Source organism: Coffea arabica, chromosome 2e (assembly GCF_036785885.1).
Source record: "Coffea arabica cultivar ET-39 chromosome 2e, Coffea Arabica ET-39 HiFi, whole genome shotgun sequence".
Lineage (NCBI taxonomy): Eukaryota > Viridiplantae > Streptophyta > Magnoliopsida > Gentianales > Rubiaceae > Coffea > Coffea arabica.
Genome location: NC_092313.1, coordinates 27,732,408 through 27,750,421, shown reverse-complemented (window position 1 = coordinate 27,750,421; position 18,014 = coordinate 27,732,408). Strand labels below are relative to the sequence as shown.

General features: G+C 36.4%; 3 protein-coding genes and 1 non-coding gene across 4 annotated transcripts; 1 reads left to right on the top strand and 3 right to left on the bottom strand.

Annotated features, from left to right (window-relative positions):
* Positions 1-686: 686 nt before the first annotated feature.
* On the bottom strand, positions 687-2,164 carry LOC140036195 (uncharacterized). The gene is made up of 3 exons (XM_072077500.1): positions 1,651-2,164; positions 1,305-1,517; positions 687-1,135 (listed from the first exon to the last, which is right to left on the bottom strand). The coding sequence occupies exons 1-3, from the start codon at positions 2,162-2,164 to the stop codon at positions 687-689; spliced, it is 1,176 nt and encodes a 391-aa protein (XP_071933601.1).
* A 1,610-nt stretch (positions 2,165-3,774) lies between these two features.
* On the bottom strand, positions 3,775-5,152 carry LOC140036194 (uncharacterized). The gene is made up of 3 exons (XM_072077499.1): positions 5,090-5,152; positions 4,631-4,966; positions 3,775-4,395 (listed from the first exon to the last, which is right to left on the bottom strand). The coding sequence occupies exons 2-3, from the start codon at positions 4,955-4,957 to the stop codon at positions 3,775-3,777; spliced, it is 948 nt and encodes a 315-aa protein (XP_071933600.1). The 5' UTR covers positions 4,958-4,966; positions 5,090-5,152.
* Positions 5,153-10,057: 4,905 nt separating this feature from the next.
* TRNAS-GCU (transfer RNA serine (anticodon GCU)) lies at positions 10,058-10,139 on the top strand. Its single transcript has one exon. It is a non-coding gene; the product is annotated as a tRNA-Ser (tRNA).
* Positions 10,140-11,358: 1,219 nt separating this feature from the next.
* LOC140036954 (transcription factor MYB83-like) lies at positions 11,359-14,516 on the bottom strand. The gene is made up of 2 exons (XM_072080238.1): positions 14,151-14,516; positions 11,359-12,691 (listed from the first exon to the last, which is right to left on the bottom strand). The coding sequence occupies exons 1-2, from the start codon at positions 14,435-14,437 to the stop codon at positions 11,974-11,976; spliced, it is 1,005 nt and encodes a 334-aa protein (XP_071936339.1). The 5' UTR covers positions 14,438-14,516; the 3' UTR covers positions 11,359-11,973.
* Between the last annotated feature and the right edge of the window lie 3,498 nt (positions 14,517-18,014).

The window sequence follows — 18,014 nt, the reverse complement described above, 5'->3', positions numbered from 1 at the left end:
AAACAGTTTCGTTTGAATTAGCTGTTTTTGTGGGATTTTTTTAAAATAAAACTTTACTGTAGCAGAGTTTTTAGAGCATATTTTGGATTGGGTGTTGGAAAATATTTTGAAATATTTAAGAATAGAAAAGTTTTTAGAAAATATTTTGAGATACATTCTTGAAAATTTTTTTTAAAAAATAAAACTAATTTTTTGATTACCTTTTATAGTACTTTTTAAAAATTTTTATTGTATTTCAAAAACTAGTTTATGTGTAACACCCCCAAAACAGGGGATCTAAGGGTCCAAATGTGTAATTGGCCAATACGTTCGCTATGTTTGCAAAATAATGGCCATTAAATTATGTCCCCTCCCGCAATTTCCTAAAGTAGTTGGCAAAGTTTCAACCAAATTTTGCACTGTAAAAAATGTGCCTAGAACTTAACTCGGTCATGACTTATTCGTACATCACCATTCACAAACTCACGTGAACTAAACCGGCAAACTGAATACTTACTGAGGTTGTAGAGCAAAGTATGAGTCCGCAAATATAATTCAAAGGTGCAAATCCCTGGACAAGCAATAACACAATTAACTGGAGCCAAATTAAAAGTAATCCCTCATTCACCAGGAACGTGAATTAAACATTTAAGTACAAATCGGAAGCTGATTTAACACACTTTTGGTCCTAGGCCAAGCACTAGAGTCTAGTTATTAGCATTCACATACATGTGCGCCGCCATTGCCCGCCGATCTTCATTCCAGTTATCTATGCCCTGCTGCGACATATCGATAGGTTGACCCATCTGCACTTGTTCCCCTGCTATGTGTGCATCTGCAAAGGCACCATTTATCGCTTCTTCATTGAAGTACTCATCATTCGGCACATAATCGCGCATAAAATTGTGAAGAGCACAACATGCAAGCACAATATTATTTTGCGTTGCTATCAGGTAGTTCTGCATTGGACCTTTGAGTATTGGAAATCGCTTCTTAAGAACTCCAAATGTACGCTCAATAATATTCCTAACTGATGCATGTCGCCTATTGAACAGCGCTTTAGCTGCTCGCTCATGAGGTGTGCCCCGTGCACCCCTAAACGGAGCCATAAACCCCGGCATATTTCTGTAGGCAGCATCTACTGCATAATATTTTCCTGTTGATTTAATGACATAGGTTTCATGTTATAGCCCCTACTCATTTATTACGGAAACAAATGCTGTAAATAATCTGTCAAATACAAAAGAGACTATTTCCTACTGCCTTGTATTATAAAAGTAATTCGTTACCAGACATATTCTAAAAAGGCATTTCAATTAAATTACCTTGCGGTGGCATTGGAAATCCTGAACCCGGATCAAGCAAGGTCTCTTGGAGAATTCTGGCATCATGAGCACTACCCTCCCAGCCGACCCGAACAAAGACAAACCGCATATCATGATCGCAGGCAGCAAGTATATTCTGGGATAAGTCGCCATGCCGATTTCTGAACCTCTCTCTTACCTCTGCTCTGCACCAAGCGGATACGTGGGTCCCATCTAAAGCTCCCACACAATCCTATATAAGTGAAATAAGTTTGGCTATAAGTTTCACATGCTCGCAGAAACCTACATGAAAGTGCATGTCCAACTAAAAATGAGATACATACTCGGAATCACGGCATGAGCAAACCATTGTTCAAGATCCGAGGATGCGTGTCATCGACGTTTCTTGGCCTAACGAGATCACGACCTAGCCGAACCAAAGCTCGTAAGACACGACGAACGTGTCGATCAATCGTCTCCGTTGAGTGCTGGAACCGCTCGGCTAACACCCGGTGCCGCTCATCATGGCTCAGGCACATTAGGGTTAAAGCAACGGATTCATGTACCCCCACTCTTTGAGAAGGATATGCATGCCAGTAACCCCGATTAAGCAATAAATCGCACAACAAAAGGAATTGAGGAACATCCAAGCGCATATTCTGAATAATTCGGTCTTCATGTCCGTTAATAATCTCAAGCACATAATCTCTCCCTGACAGCGCGCTATCTCGTACTCTTCGTCTTCTTGGGACCTGCTGATGTGTATCCTGGAAAAAGAACATGAAACCCAATAATACGACGTACATAAGGATGTTGTCGAGCTCCTCATCATCTAGCTCGTCATCCAGTTGACCTCCTTGAATGTGCCCATCGTTGTCCATCTTCGCACAGCAACAACTTTGAACTCTGAAATTGGCCAAGTGATTGAAGAACATTAAACCCTATTCTAGTAGTACAAGTGAAATATTATCAACCAAGAAATAATAATCTCAATTGATACAAATTCCAAGAAATAATTATAAAGAAACAAACATCCAAGCATTATATATGTGTAATAACACGAAAACATTAGGTTGATATCCTCAATATAATGCAAAAACGGTGTAACTATGAATACTAAAAGAGGAAATAAGCACATAATTCCTCGTATGTTAACTCACAACCTCATTAAAGGTTGATATCCATGTAAACCAATTGAGTCAATTGGTGAAATCCCCAACAAATTCTACTAAATAAGTTCAACCCATTATTATAAACACTCACAAATAAATTAATAGCAATATCCTCAATATGAAGAAAAAAATAGACAAAACCCTATGCCTAAAATAACCTGAAATATTCTTAATCATAGATTAAACAAGTGAAATAATTAAACAAGTTCAACCATTTATTACAAAGTGTCAAAAGTGCAATAAGTAAATCTCCTAACAAGTTTATTTTATATATAAGTTCACTTAATAATTATAAACACTCACAGGCACATTTGGGGAATGCCAATAATATAATGGAAAAAAAAATGTCAACTATCCTTGTACACAGGTGAAATAATTAAACAAGTTCAACCATTTCATATAAAGACTCACAAGTTGAATAAGTAAATATCGTACAGTGTGTAGCAAACAAGTTCAAATATTATTTTGAAAATAACTGAATAAGGAGTTTAAATTAGCAGACATTAACCTAGCTATCTGAGAAAATAACTGTGAGTAATTAATACTAGAAAACACGAAAACCAAAAAATTTATATGGCAACTATGAGTACACAAAATATTAGCCATTGCACTTTTACGGGGCCACAATTGATATTTAGTGAACATCAGCCAATATTGCTATCCCCAGCACAAGTAAATTATGTAAACATTCCCTGAATGGCACAAGGATAAAATGATAACAGGCCCCGGTGTGAATGTGATAACAGAAAAACCCAAAGAATAGATATTAAATGATGCCAATAAAATTAATTTAGGAACATGGCTCCCTAATATATACGGCATTGCACTATTTCCTAACAACCAATACTGAGAAGCACTACTGCAACCAATATTGAGAAGCACACTCAAATTATTTAACACACGATGGTCCCTGAACATGCAGATGGTATTCAGAAATAACCTGAACCAGCTCCAAATGTTAAAAAATATACAAACAAAGATGACCATCGGCTCACAAAAAAATGTAGCGGCAACTCCTGTCACACAAAATGAAAATCCTTGCACCATTCCCAACAAATAATATATAGTAAACAATTCAACCAACATTTATAAATGCAACCAAATAAATTATCCGAAATTTTTGTAACCTCAACTTCATCTCACAAGAAAAAAAAAATAAAAACTAAATTGGGTCCACGGTACAGTAAAGAAATGAATAACACAGGCCAATGTCAACTCCAAGTACATAAATCCAAACGAATAGATCAAATCCATTTAAGGCATGGGGAAAACTAAGACGAAGGCTGCCGCAATAGTTTTGGGCTGGATTGAACGACATGCTAAGGGGGGGAGAGGAAGCCTCGATGTCTGACAAAGGCAAGGCGGTCCTCGTCGTCCGCGCATAAGAACCAAATGAGACGCTCATGCCGATTCCTTAGCAGATCAGCCATCTGGAAGCGCACACTTCGGTCCAAATTCAGACTGCTCAAAGTGGCCAAAGCAGCCACCAGCTCCTCGTCTTCATCAACTGGAGCCTGTTTGCTCTTAGCAGGAGAAGAGACCGAACCGGAGATCCCAGAGCTCCCTTTACCGCTCAATCGTGTCTCGATGCTGTCTAAAACCCGGACGTATTTCTGGAATTGGGGGGAGGACGGCGCAAAGAATGACTCAGTTGACATGTCCCCCGATTTGCGCTTTCCTTTGCCCTTCTTAACCTTCTCTTTCCCTTTCCGGGTCACAGGAACGGCATCTCCTCCATCTGATGAATCGACATCCACAACCCCCTTGCCCCTACCTCTGCTCACAGCGTGTTCCATTTCCAATTCATCGCCCGAATTGAGGGGCGATACTCCAAAGCCGGCGCTAAAATCCCCAGTAGCCCCCTGATTCATGAAGACTTCTTCAAGCAAATGGAAGACCAGACAACACCGGTTCCTAAATCTATTGTATCCCTGGTTGACCTACAAAAGAAGAAAACAGGTTTTAAAAATAAGCAAAAGCCCAATTAACAATTTAACACAACAGCTGTTAGGAACAAACAACTTTTACAAATAAATAAGGCAAATTCCATAGCTGAACAATACATACAACTAATAATGGTCAAAAAACCTACCAAAATTCTATAAACCAAGCTTATAAAAGAAAATATATAACGATAACAGCGTATAAGCTAAAGGATAGGACTAAGTATTATACCTGAAGTAGATGACTCCATCGCTCATCATCCATCATGAAGGTGAAGTTGGTTGAGTCCCAGCCCATACCAGTGCCACGCTTCTTGAACGAAATGTAAAGCCTAGTTAAGTTCTGAAGCGCATAGTACTTCGACCGAATAGTATCGCGGGGGAATGAAACCCCGAAAGTCTCAGTGAACATCCTAGTAATCTGAGGGACAACGTGGCTCCCGATGGTCTGTGATGATATTTTCCCATTCCTATGCATGTTCAGAAGCTGTTCAGCAATGGCAGTTTCCATCTTCGGCGTGAAATTGATACGTTCCTTAGGACCTTTTGGTTTGGGCATCTTTGTTTTCTTTAGGAAAGTCAAAACCAGAAAACAGGCTTAGGGTCGCCTTAAACGGGAAATTAGATACAATCTAAGCCAATATTGGGACAACATCTACGGAAATTTTTCACCTAGTCAGTTATAACTCACCTTGAAGTAGTTTGTTATACAAAGACGCAAATCGTTTTCTCCCGTAGCCGAATATAAAGAACAACAGATAGCACCCCTAGTCGTTTGCAAAGCTGTAAATAAGGATGTTAAAAAGCCGAGCACTACAGCTGTTTCTGATCAGAATTTTTAATAATTAATTGTCACAATAGTTGGGCCTTACCCTTCGAAGCACTCCGAGTCACAGGGGGCATCACAATCCTAAAAATATGTACAAGGTACTTTTTAAAATGCTTGTAAGTGCCCGGTGCAACCCAATGAGTACAAACAAATTTACAATGATGCACAAAGATATATCAAATTTAAGCACAATAAAGAAAACTTAATTAAAGAGAAAGGATAAGAAATGCAAACCAAATATCAAACCAATAGCCTCTTCAATTGATGGCGATGCTAACCAAGATGTACAAGTGAAGGCTCACTCCTTCCTCACCCCAAACACACTTTGGTTGAGCCAAGGAGTTTTACAACAATTCTAGTTAACCCTCAACAACCTACACTTGAAAGATCACTCACTCAATTAAGAACTATTTTATACAAATGAGGCAACCTTCACCAAGGTTTTACCACTTCAAGTGATAGGTTCACCTTCACCAAGGTTTTACTCCTCCTAGAGAATAACCTTCACTTGAGCAACCTCACAACCCAACTTCCCCAACCCCTTATACAACCAACAAAGAATCTTTCTACTCAAAAATCTCACTTGTAAGCTTGTATATTGTGTTGGCAAAAGTCTTTTGTCTTCTTGTGTTTTGGGGTATTTATAGAAGGTGAGAAATGGCTCCAAAAGGCTCTCCAACGGTCAAATATTAAATGCTGTCAAAACTAGCCGTTGGCCTGTCGGACGTCCGAACCCTGCGTCCGAACGTCGTCAGAGAGTCATCAAATCTTTGCGAAATTTCTCGGACGTCCGATGCGATCGATGTGCGTCCGATGCGTGCGTCCGATCCTTCCGGACGTCCGATGCTTCCTCACGAGCGTCCGACAGAGTTTCCTTCTTGATGTTCTTCATCCTTTCGGACGTCCCACATGAGTGCCCTGTTTTTGCTTCTTCTTTTGTGCCACAAGAATCTGTTCTAACAAATTGCTCACATAAAAACATTAGCCCAAATCTACATTTTGGTTTGTTAATCATCAAAACCAAGGATTAATCGACCAAGTTCAACAATGCTATTACCAGGCTTTACGCATAAAATGTTCACAAAATATCATCCATTTTAATGTACCAAGCAAATAAAACAGTTCCAAAATAGAAAGTGAAATTCAGGTCAGGTTATCATATTATGGGACAAAACTCTCACAGGTCCAAAACAGCTTCACATAAGAACTAGAGCCAAGTTTCGAATAAGGCCAGCTTATGTTGCATTCAAAACCAAATGAGTCACAGCTAAAAGGTCCTCAATTTGCAACCGCTGCGTAGGACTAATTAAAATTTCGCGAGCCCACCCAATAAAACTTCACTAATTAAGAAAGGCAGCTCAAGTACAACAACAACAGCCGCTGTAAATAATCGATATTCCACCAGCTTGGCCCAGCATATCACAGGGGCCATATAATTTCAGTAATCCAATTGCAATAACTCAAGAAAAATAGCAGTGGTGCTTAATATGTAAATCTCCCAACTGATCAAATTTCTTACACAAAATTAAAGTGTAGGAACAAATACCCTATTCACAGATAACAGGCATTAATATACGGATCAATTTAAGCTAACAGCTCACAAACTTATCAACTATCTAATACTTAGAAAATTAGTTTGATATTCATTTAGTTAACACGATGCATATATACCATGAGTTGCTGCTAAAATATCTCCTATGCGCACTAGAAATGGGCAAGTGCAGACAAGCTAAATATTTTTTTCTGGGATACGTGGGTATACGTCCCCTGTGTCCTGACTAATTGGGCCATTCTCAAAAAGTATATGCGGGGAAGAGAATTGAAAGCAAATAAATGGTGAAGATGCCAGTGTGAATTGCAAAAATCAGTTCCAAACCGGAACTGAAGAAAATTACTACCAAAATTACCGTAGATTTGGGGAGATTAAACGAAGCCGGTTTCAAAATAGGTATTCCATTCTGTCTCTACCATATACTATCACCACAATGGTAGTTCAGAGCCCCCAAAACATGCCGGTTTCAAAATTGATTTAAGTACTGTAGCCCTATTAAGTGAACAGTTCAAATTAATTAGGGCCCAATCAAGTGAACAGGTCAACCAACCTCAACGGCGCAACAACTGAGCAGCGGCGGAAACTTCACTCTCCTTCGCTGAGCAAGTAGAATCGCGATCGAAACGCCAAATCCAAGCTGATGGCCAAGCACTGATTACGCTAGTTCAGTACTTCTGATAGAAGTTCCTGTCGCTTCTCGTTCCTTTTTCCGTTGCGGATACTCAGCTCCTTGGTCACTGGTTTGCAAAAACAGCCTTCGATAAGCTGCAAATGCTCTTGGACAAGCTAGGTTCCAACTTGTTCTAGCTGCGCGCCACCAAACATCCACGGATTAGAAGCATATGAGCTCTTAACTGGAGGTGATTTGTGTCCGAATGCGGTCCTCGGTTGTTGCTGTAGTGAAGAGGAAAGTGAAGAAGGGAAAGTTGTAGGTGAGGTGATTGGAGGAACGGGACTTGTTTTAACATTTTGGGCTGCTAAACGGTACCGTATGGATTGAGCGGGACTGTAGCATTTTAAATACAACCTGTTGACCATCGTTTGTATATTGACTACAAAAACTGTTTTTGGTAAAAACAGTGGAACCAAACGCAGCCTTCATAAATTGAGATACCCCATGCTCTATTGAAAACGGAAAGGACAAAAATAATAGTTGAAAAGACAAATGTATTTACTCCTATAGAAAATTAAAAATTTTTAAATAATATTTGATATCCCAAACTGAGGGTGTTAATATTCGTCTCTCGAAGTAAATTTTCTTATTTCGTCTATACTTTTGAGCACAATAGTCTAACTTTTTTTTTTCTTTATTTAAAACAAAAAGATTTAAATTTACCTCTAGAGGGTGTAATTAGTATTTTCTGGTGGTCTCTAGTTTTTTGCAGTCTATCTTTAAGTTCTTCTTCAATTAAATACGTGGAAAATCGAGCATTGGAACTTCTACATGATCAGACTGCAACGCGGCTGGAGCATGTACATCACTATAGACACTCATGTTCTTCAAATTGGAGGGCAAACTTTGGGTAATTTTAGCTATGAATATGAGCTTTGTTCAAAATTAGAGGACAAACTTGGGTAATTTATTTCTATCGATTAATAATTCAAAATTTTGTGAAGAAATCCTCTTGACAATAAAACATTTAACCCCACAAATATCTACATGTTTTTCCATTACACCGTACAAATTATATGGCATCATGTATTTTGTCCAAGGTAGACAAGACATGCTCTTTGAATTATTAATTAACGGTTGAGGAAAAGATGAATGTGAATGACAAAATTCATGATTCATTTACCAATAAATGACAATGATGAATTGATTTTTTTTTTTTTTGTTAGCAACGATACATTTGTATAACCTACTCTATCCTAATCTAGGGGGAGGGGGAGCTTAAGGAGGCTGTGGTAGGAGACTAGTGAGTATATAGACCCAACTAGACCAAAAAAATGTTATGACATAATTCTTAGATTTTTTTCGTTACAGGTGAGCCCAAGGAAGGACTTGAGCCCCTCCCTGGAGGCCACTGAACCATTGCCCAGTGGTTGACAATGATGAATTGATGATATGTAGAAAATGTCATATGGGGCATGCCGATACAGAATTCAAGAGATGCAAAGAAAACCGCCAATTAGTATGGTTGGCAATAAGGCAGGTTTAGGCACTCCCTGCCCCCATCCGGCCCCACTATCCCCGCGGATGCCCCGCCTTTTCCTGGTACTACTTTTATTTTTCATGTGATTTTTTTTTTATATATGTATAACACTAATAATAGATTTACTAATCATTTTTTCAAATTTCACATCAAAAAATTTAACATGAGATAAAGTATAAAAATTATTTTTGACCATGTGATGTGAATCCGCTTCTCTATATCTGATGTTACATGAATTCTAAATGAATTATCATTATTTTTATAAACAACATGACATAACAAAAGAAAAAAGGTAAACTAACATAACAAAATTATCATTTTACCACAAAAATTTATAGAAAAATGTTATTTGCATTTCATTGTTTTGGAATTTGCACTCCTACCATTCATTTTATCATATAGTCTAATAAATAAATGAAAATCATATAATTAAAATAATAATGGAAGTGTAATTAACAAAAATGGGAGTACAAATAACATTTTTCAAAATTTTATTATATTATCTCAAGAAAATATCATAATATTCATTTCATATTACACACACACATATATATATATAACTATATTATATTATGTATTTTATATTTTATATATATTAAATTAAGGCTGGATGATGGGATGGGGCCCGCATTTGCCCCCAACCTCATTGAACTTTCGCAGGCAGGCACTCGTTCCAATTACCATTCATATCCAATAGCATGTGTCACACTGAACTTAACTACTGAATATCCCTGCAATTAACTATGGAAAAATTGCATTGAATAATATACTATTTCTTATGGGTTGGGCTACCAACTTTTAGATGGTTTTCCAACAAATGACAATTGCATAGAAATTTGGTAATGCACTTAAAACCAAAAGTTTCTACTCCTGCAAGTCCCTTCACATACAAATCCATGGAAAAAGTCATCATGACTTGGGCCTGAAATTCAAGAGCCCTTTAACGTGATATTCATGGCATATTATATGATTCGAACTTCAACTTGATCTACTATAACCATTTGGAAAAGATTCAAAAATTCAGAAACATCTAATTTCTAAAGTAAATACTAATCTCATTCATAATCTGTTCCAACTTGTGGAATATTCCATAAGATAGAAAATAGTCCCCCCCACCTCCAACCAGTCGCTTTGGCCGAGTGGTTAAGGCGTGTGCCTGCTAAGTACATGGGGTTTCCCCGCGAGAGTTCGAATCTCTCAGGCGACGGTTAGTTTTGTTAATTGCATCCTGGACCGCATATACACTTCCCTTCTCCAGGCTTTTCGTTTTCTCTGCAGATTTTTGCACTTTTTGCCATCAATCTCAATGTCACCATCCAAACATGTGTATATGTATATATGTATATATGTATATATATATAGAGAGAGAGAGATCTTTCCGCAACATAGCCGTATCTTTTTGGATGCTCAATGTTTAAACTTCGGATTTTGTTCCCTTAAACCAAAAAAGATTCCTTTTTGTAATTAAGCAATAATTTTCAATTTGTATTTCAAGATATAAAAGCAAAATAGTATTTGAATTTAGATCAGTCAACCCATCCAGATTTGAGTCGTCATATTGAACCAAAAAAATAGTAATAATATTTGTGCCATCATACTTGGCTATGCTAAAAATTAAATCAAAGACGATTGTAATAAAAAGAATTCAAAGTATACAGCCTTAAGGGTAAATTCAGTTAAATTATATATATTTTTCTCAAATCCGAAACATTTCAGTTACACTCCCTTCTCATGTACCACCCAATCCATTCGTCCCCCAAAAGTTTTTTAAATAATAGGCAACAGTTTTTTGTACGGCATGTATCATTGGATTTTATTTATTTTTTTTAGTGGGTATAGGATGCATTTTCAAGATAATAGGAAATTCCTTAGCTCACAAACTTGTTCATTGCTTCATGCAGTCTTTTAATTGCCTCCTTTGTATGTATCCTTGATTTTATTCTCATCTCCCAATTTTAGAAAACAAAGTAAGAAAAGAACCTTGTGGTACGTTCTTCTTAAAATGGCCAGGCAAAAACCATCCTAAGAACCCCTTTAAGATTCAGTCATTTTACATCTAACTTCTGGACTATTTGCATTTAGTATTCTTATTTAGTTTTTTTAAAAGATCATAATCAACCTCAGGCAATTCTTATAATGTTTCTAGGATTATTAACCACTTCCATTTTTTGGTGTCATTTGCATGGGATGACTTGCATGAATAATTAGCCCAATTAATTAGCATGGGATGATTTGCCTTACATTTGAAGATTTAGCAAATCCAAATTAAAAAGAAAACTAATACCGAACTTGAACTCTATCATTGTGAAAATTTTCTAAAGTATTTTCAACTAAAATACAACTAAAGCTTTCTTATTGTTCTCTTTTTGCATCAAAAGGTTGATGCTCATGAGGAAAAATTAGCAAATCCACAAAAAAAAAAAAAAAAAAAAAGGAACTGAGAAGCAACTTGTATTCCATTATTGTGTGAAAGTATTTCCAACTAATTACAACTAAAGCTTTCTATTTTTTTTTTTCCTTTTTACATCAAAAGATTGATCCCATATTCACCTTGTCTTCTAATGGTTCCCCCAAAAGCAACTTCCATCCTCACACATTATTTTCTCTGTGCTGTACATGGGCTAGATACATTTCACCTACTACCCTTTATTTCTCCTCACACAGTCATATTCACACTTTATCAACACCATATTTTCTTGCTTTGCCAACTCTGATTCTCCCGGAAAATGATTGAGCCTTCCTCTTTAGTTTTTTTGCAGAAATTCCATAGGTCTCCTCTACAAATGGACTTCCATGCTACGAAATTATTTTCTATTGGTCTAAATGGTTATTTTAAAAACAAAGATTAAAGAGATAACGTATAAAGGAAAAAAAAAAAAAGGGAAACGGGTGATATTGATACAACCAAAAATAAGAAAACAAAAGGAAAGAAAATTCAAAAGTGTTGCAAGAATTGCAAAAGAAGTATATCGTGGGCCAAAAAAAAAATTTATCAGAAAAATAGGATTTAAGATTTTGAAAAAGCCAAGGAAAACAAAGAGTTATTCAACTTGAAAATCAAGGTAAGGTAAAGAAGAGACATTAGCCAACAAACCCTCCCAATCCAGTTCACCCATTCTCAAGTTTTCTCCATTCCAATGATTTCCAATTCCCACAAAATCATCTACTACTTTGATGCTTTCATTACCGTTGAAGTGGTGGTTATTATGGACCAGTCTTTTGTCAAGAACACTCTGATCATTTGCAGCATTAATATTATCAAAGGCCCTACCTTCCAATGCAGGAAGAGAAAGGTCACTTTCCAACCCCATCACATACGGCTCTACCAAACCATAGTCTCCTAAACTTCCGGCACTGCCACCGCCTCCGCCACCAACATGGGCCGCTGACAAATTATATAAGCCAGCAGCTCCAGCGGCCGACGCGGAGCCGTTGATGTCCAGATAAGCAGCGCTATCATGAAGTGGAGGAAAGGGGTTGAAAGGGTTGCCTTGTGTTATACTGAGCATGGCTTGCATGCATGGTGGAGATGATGAAGATGAGTCCATGCAAATAGAGAATACGTCTTGTTCTGCCTGCATGGGCTGCATTAGCCCTCCTAACATGATAGCTCTGGGGTCTGAGGAATCACTGGTGTTAGGTGATGATGTAGAAGTAATGGCATTGTTGTTCTTCAACCTTTTTTTTATTGTGGAATTCCAAAAGTTCTTGATTTCATTGTCTGTCCTCCCTGGTAGACGTGCCGCAATTTGTGACCATCTGGTGATTGACATGAGAGTTGAAAATTAAGATCTTAGCCATGCTCAAAATCATGCAGCTTTCTGGTGGTATTGTCTCTATTTGTTACTATGTCATATATGTGATCTCCTAAATGCGTGGCCTATTCATACGCAAAATGAATACCTAACTAACAGAAAACTTATGTACTACTCCACTAATGAAAAAAAAAAGAAAAAAGAGAGGGAGACTAGTTAAAATCCCACATACAACAATATTGAAACTTCTAATACTCCTGTGAAAAGCAAAAATTTCCTTCAAACTTTTTTTTTTTTTTTTAATTAGATTCTTGTTTTAGTTTTTTTTAGCCACAAAAACAAAGAGGAAAAGGAAAGAGTAATACAGTTCATTTGAGTAAATAGCTAGCTTATGTGAAGGATATTCAAAGGAAATACTCAAGTACTTTCCACCTGTCCTTAAATATCGTCTGACCATAGAAGCTCAAGACTAAATAAATTTGCTAACTGCAATATTGTGTGCTTTCGAGATATATGGTAATTTTTTTTTTAAGGTTGTATGGTAAGTTATTTCTATTAGTAATTTCATATAGTACATTCTCTTGAGATGCTTGGCCGTCTCTTGTCGAAGACTTCATGTAGGAATAACACATGAGAGGAGTGAGAGTATAAAGAAAAGAGAACCCTTGATTTTGTTTATATTGTTTCCAATCCCGATAGTATACTAAAACTTAGCACGTATGGTCCATTAGGCCATTAATTTCTCCCTTTCTGAAACATTTATAAGGTATAATCAGCTTTCTTGTTGATAAGTTTTGAAGTATCTACATTAGTGTACAATCGTTAAACTTACCAACACTTTCAAAAAAATTTTAACTTTTCAAGGCTTTTTAAACCTTAATCTAAAAAATTCATTGATCACATTGCAGTCAGAAAGTCCGCAAATGGAACGCCATTGCCTTGCATATTCTGCATGAATTAACAATTCTCATCTTCTATATAAGGCGAAAAGTGCTCTTGGATCAAGATTTTCTATGACTATTAACACACTTTATGTAACAAACAGTTCTAAGCACTTCTGACAAATTTAGCCCTCAGTGTCATTCTTCCTCATGTGTGGAGGTCACAGAATTATAAACATTCAATCAAACTAAAATGACAAATGTAGAGGCTACTATGACAAGCAGCAGCATTTGACGTACCACCAAGTAGTGATTGATCAGAAAATTTTGTGGTGTACATGAGGAAGTGGCTAATTAAGTTTTATTTGCTGATCAAACTTCTATGAGAAAAGAATTAATGGTGGTTCATTTAAACAACATGAGAAAGGACAAAATTGCCAATAGTATGAGTTAGGATTCAAGATTAACAAAGTTACATTTAACTTGTTTAAAAGTCAATAATTTGATACAATACTACAATTAGGGGCAGCAATCTATCGGGCAGAACTAAACACACACACAGAGAAAAAGATAGATTGAAACCTGTTTCCGAGAATGGAATGCAAGTGAACAATGAGTTCTTCTTCTTGAGGTGAAAATGCACCTCGTTTGAGGTCTGGTCTCAAGTAATTGATCCACCGAAGCCGACAACTCTTGCCACACCTCTGGAGACCTGCATTTCTTGCAATGTCACTCCAGCATCCTTGGCCGTTTGTTATCATATAATTCATGAGCTTTTCATCCTCTTCTGGTGACCACAACCCTTTTCTAAGTTTGATTTTGTTATTATTCCCTTTGTCCTTCCCCATTATTGGATCTGGCTTTCTCATTCCACAGAGCTCCTTTTTTTCGCTAAACTCCAAAACAATGCAAAACAAAAGTTAGTATATTTTTCTTCTTCCAACTTGCTTGACGGAGATGGGGGGAAGTTATATAGCTGACATGATGAGAAAGATACAGAAAGAACAAGAGGGAGAGGTAGAGATGAAGATGATTATGTGAAGTGGAAGCAAAATATGCTCATTTCTCATACACATTTGATGATTGCCTTGTGAGTGAAGAAAAATGAAACGAAAAAGACTTGGATAGAGTCAAAGACAAGAAGACCAACTGTCCCTTTCTATTCTGCTAAGGTCCCCCTCCAATCCGTTTTCCACTCCACCTATAAGTTAACTAAGTATATAGTATTGTTTACCAGCAATACTTCTTTATCCATATTTTGCTATTTCAAGTTCTTTTTTTTTCAAAAGTAAGTATGTACAACTATTAGGTTCTATATTAGAACTCTACTTTTTTTGTAATAATATCAACTCAATCTGAGCTCTCTTATTGAAATATTTATTTCGAAGGCAATTCCGAGCATTTGGACCCTCCGCGATCTTTAGCACAAAATTTTATGTCTAGGCATCGATCTTTTGCCATCGAGGCATGTTCGCGGGGTGTGACATTTATCTAGTGTAAAGTAACAATTCAGACGTACAATAACTGATAAAAATATGACTTAAACGTTTGAGAGGATTATTTGTAAAATTTTATTAGAATAATACCGGAACGATTTTTGTAAAATGATATATGTAAAGCAAAGATGTGATCAAAAATAAAAATATTTTAATTAGAAAAATGTGTTCATAATACGCAAGAAGCTCTATTAACAAAAGTTCACTACTCAAATGAATCCGCTGTATTTTCCCACCACTTACTTACAAAACGGAAAGCTTAGGTTCCATCTTTTTTGATACATACGTGTCCTTCCATGTTTCTATTTATTTTCTAGGTAGCTATATATTTTGGTAATGGAAAATTAATTGTTACAAAAAAAAAATTAAAGTTTGAGTACATATTCAACCCCCCTATCAATTATCCTGCCATCTTTTTTGACAAATTCAATCACAAATGGTAAATGTGTGTGTTGCATAATAGGATGCCTCCTAAGTGTATAATCTCATTTCCCTCATGTCTCAACACGTTCATAATTTAAGCAAACCCCACAACTATCACTGTCATCATCACCATTACCACTTCATGAAGACTTCTTCCCTCTCCTTTTGCACACTTGTGTTTCAAGTGTAGATTCTGGCAAGAGAGGGAAAGAAAGCTATAGTACAAGAAGTACTTCTATTGCAAAATACTACTACTAGAACTAGGTTTTTTTTTTAAAAAAAAAAACTACAAATAGCATGGCCACGCGTGGGCAACATCTAGACTATAAATTTCTTTGTTTATTACATGAAGAATGAAAGAAACATTCAAGGCATGTCTCTCTCTCTCGTTAGAGATTACACAATTCTTAAGCAAAACACCTGTCGACAGATGGATATTTTATCAGTGTTTTCAGCAAGAATTTAATTCATATATTGAATAGCGGTTAAATATTGACCCCTTTTGGCACCAACTCTAATCCTTCAAAAAGAAGACATCATAACGAACTTATGAGTTCTGATGAAGGAATACAAATGTGTTTCCTTATGTGTAATCATGACTTTACGTTAGAATTAACAGTAGTTACAAATGTGTTCAGTGCATGAATAGATTGAGAATAATATAACAAGAGACAAACGAAAGCAAATTTTTTTTTTTTTTAAAAAAAAACAAAAACAGAAATAAACATAAATGGCAGACAAAGACTTGAGAATGACAATTTCATTGGTGTTTTTATATTCAAGATTTATGCAAATAAATCTTGAATTGAAGGGCTTAAATGATGGTTGCAGCCAACAACTTTTCGGCAAATTCATGTGATGTATTGAAATTTTTTTTTTTTTTTTTTTTAAAAAAAAGAGGTGATGCATTCAAATTAGAGTTGACAAGTTATCCTTCTATTTGATTATTGTATCTCTCGGTCCTAATTGTGATTCACGTTTGCATTTGAAAAACAAGAAATATCCCAAGTGTGTAGTTATTTAATTGATGATGTTTAATTTATCAATACTCGATCTAATTCCAAGAACTACCATTGGATATTTTAATTATTCTCAAGTGACATTTTCTTTCCTGCTTATAATTTCTGATTTTTTTGGTTGCAGTTAAATTATTTTACTTGCAATTTACGAATATCTACTCAGCTTGGACAGTGACAGGACATTTTTGCTACGCTGCATAGATCTCACAAATCACCGGTCCTTTCTCCGGCCGTTAAGGCTGATCTTCTTTTTCTGAATTTCCATTCCTTACCTAATCCTCCATCAGAAAATGCAGATTTGCATTGCCATGGAAGGGATAACACGTCAGGATTTCCCTGTCATGGTGTTGAACAAATCATATTTACCTCACTGTCAATCTAGTCAATTCTTGAAAAAATCTTCATGGCATCGGAAATAGCGATTGACGATCGATCCATCATGCAGATAGAAATCGGCACTCGCCTGTATACAGATTCTAGAATGAGGGTTGAAATGGTTGTTAGAACAATTTTACGCAAATAGATTTAATTTTGCATAATACATGTAAAAAAAAAAAAAAAAACTCACACATGCAACTAAAACGTGCAATTGAAACTAACTATTATCGAGCCATGTTGGAAACCATGGGCGTTCAGCTAATAAAAGCTGCAATATTTCAAAATTAATTGACGTTTTGATTTGGACAACCAACCTCCTTAACATTCTCCAGCCGTCCGAGCGGCCCCCTATATTCCATCACCTTTGAAATGCAGCTAGTGCATTCATTTATACATTGACTTCCTCCGTCCTATTACTAATGTCATATTTTCATTTTTCTAGGTGTCTTGAATAAGAGTTTCCATCGAAACGGGGACTCGAGCAAGACCTAGTATTTGGCATTTTATTTTGTGTAGGAAGCGGTAAAAAGGAACGAAGGAGAAAGAGACACATGTTCAGGAGATAATTACGTTTTGATTCCAAACAAGTACATTTATTAGGTCAAATAAACAATACGAAAAGTGGTAAAAGAGGGGGGAGAATATACATTCGGCACATCATTAGTTAGATTATGCCGCCTTTCTAATTTCTATCCCAAAAGAGAGGAAATTACATAATGCCACTTCCCAAAAATAGACAAAAAGCAATACGTTGGATTATGCCCAGGAAAAGCAAAAGAGAGAGGCTGGATTATGCCCTGGACAATGAGTGGCATTTACAATTTGATAGATGGGCAATGCCATAAACATAATTATGCTTTGAAGTCTCATGCAACCCAATGATTGCAAATAGAAACAGATATCGTATATTTTGGATTTTTTTTTTTTTTAATGTAAGAACTGAAAATGAATAGGAGGATGTATACAATTTTCTTCCATCAGAAAAGTATTGGGGAGGTTGCAGCAGAGCTTGTTTCCAAATTAATTATCAATCTCTCAATCACTCTAAAAAGATAATAATTTTCTTGCTTTGATTTAAGGAAAACTCTAAGCGCTATAAAAGGAGAAGACGGGAAAAGAGAAAGGGGTGG

Bases quoted from the DNA above. Each gene is read 5' to 3' on its own strand.
- LOC140036954 (XM_072080238.1), bottom strand. From the start codon at position 14,437: ATGAGAAAGCCAGATCCAATAATGGGGAAGGACAAAGGGAATAATAAC. The intron at 12,692-14,150 runs GTTTCAATCTAT...GTCAATCACCAG, and splicing joins CATTCCATTCTCGGAAACAG to ATGGTCACAAATTGCGGCAC.
- LOC140036194 (XM_072077499.1), bottom strand. From the start codon at position 4,957: ATGCCCAAACCAAAAGGTCCTAAGGAACGTATCAATTTCACGCCGAAG. The intron at 4,396-4,630 runs GTATAATACTTA...CTTCTTTTGTAG, and splicing joins GATGGAGTCATCTACTTCAG to GTCAACCAGGGATACAATAG.
- LOC140036195 (XM_072077500.1), bottom strand. From the start codon at position 2,164: ATGGACAACGATGGGCACATTCAAGGAGGTCAACTGGATGACGAGCTA. The intron at 1,518-1,650 runs GTTTGCTCATGC...TGGGAGCTTTAG, and splicing joins TCCTCGGATCTTGAACAATG to ATGGGACCCACGTATCCGCT. The intron at 1,136-1,304 runs GTAATTTAATTG...TTAAATCAACAG, and splicing joins ATTTCCAATGCCACCGCAAG to GAAAATATTATGCAGTAGAT.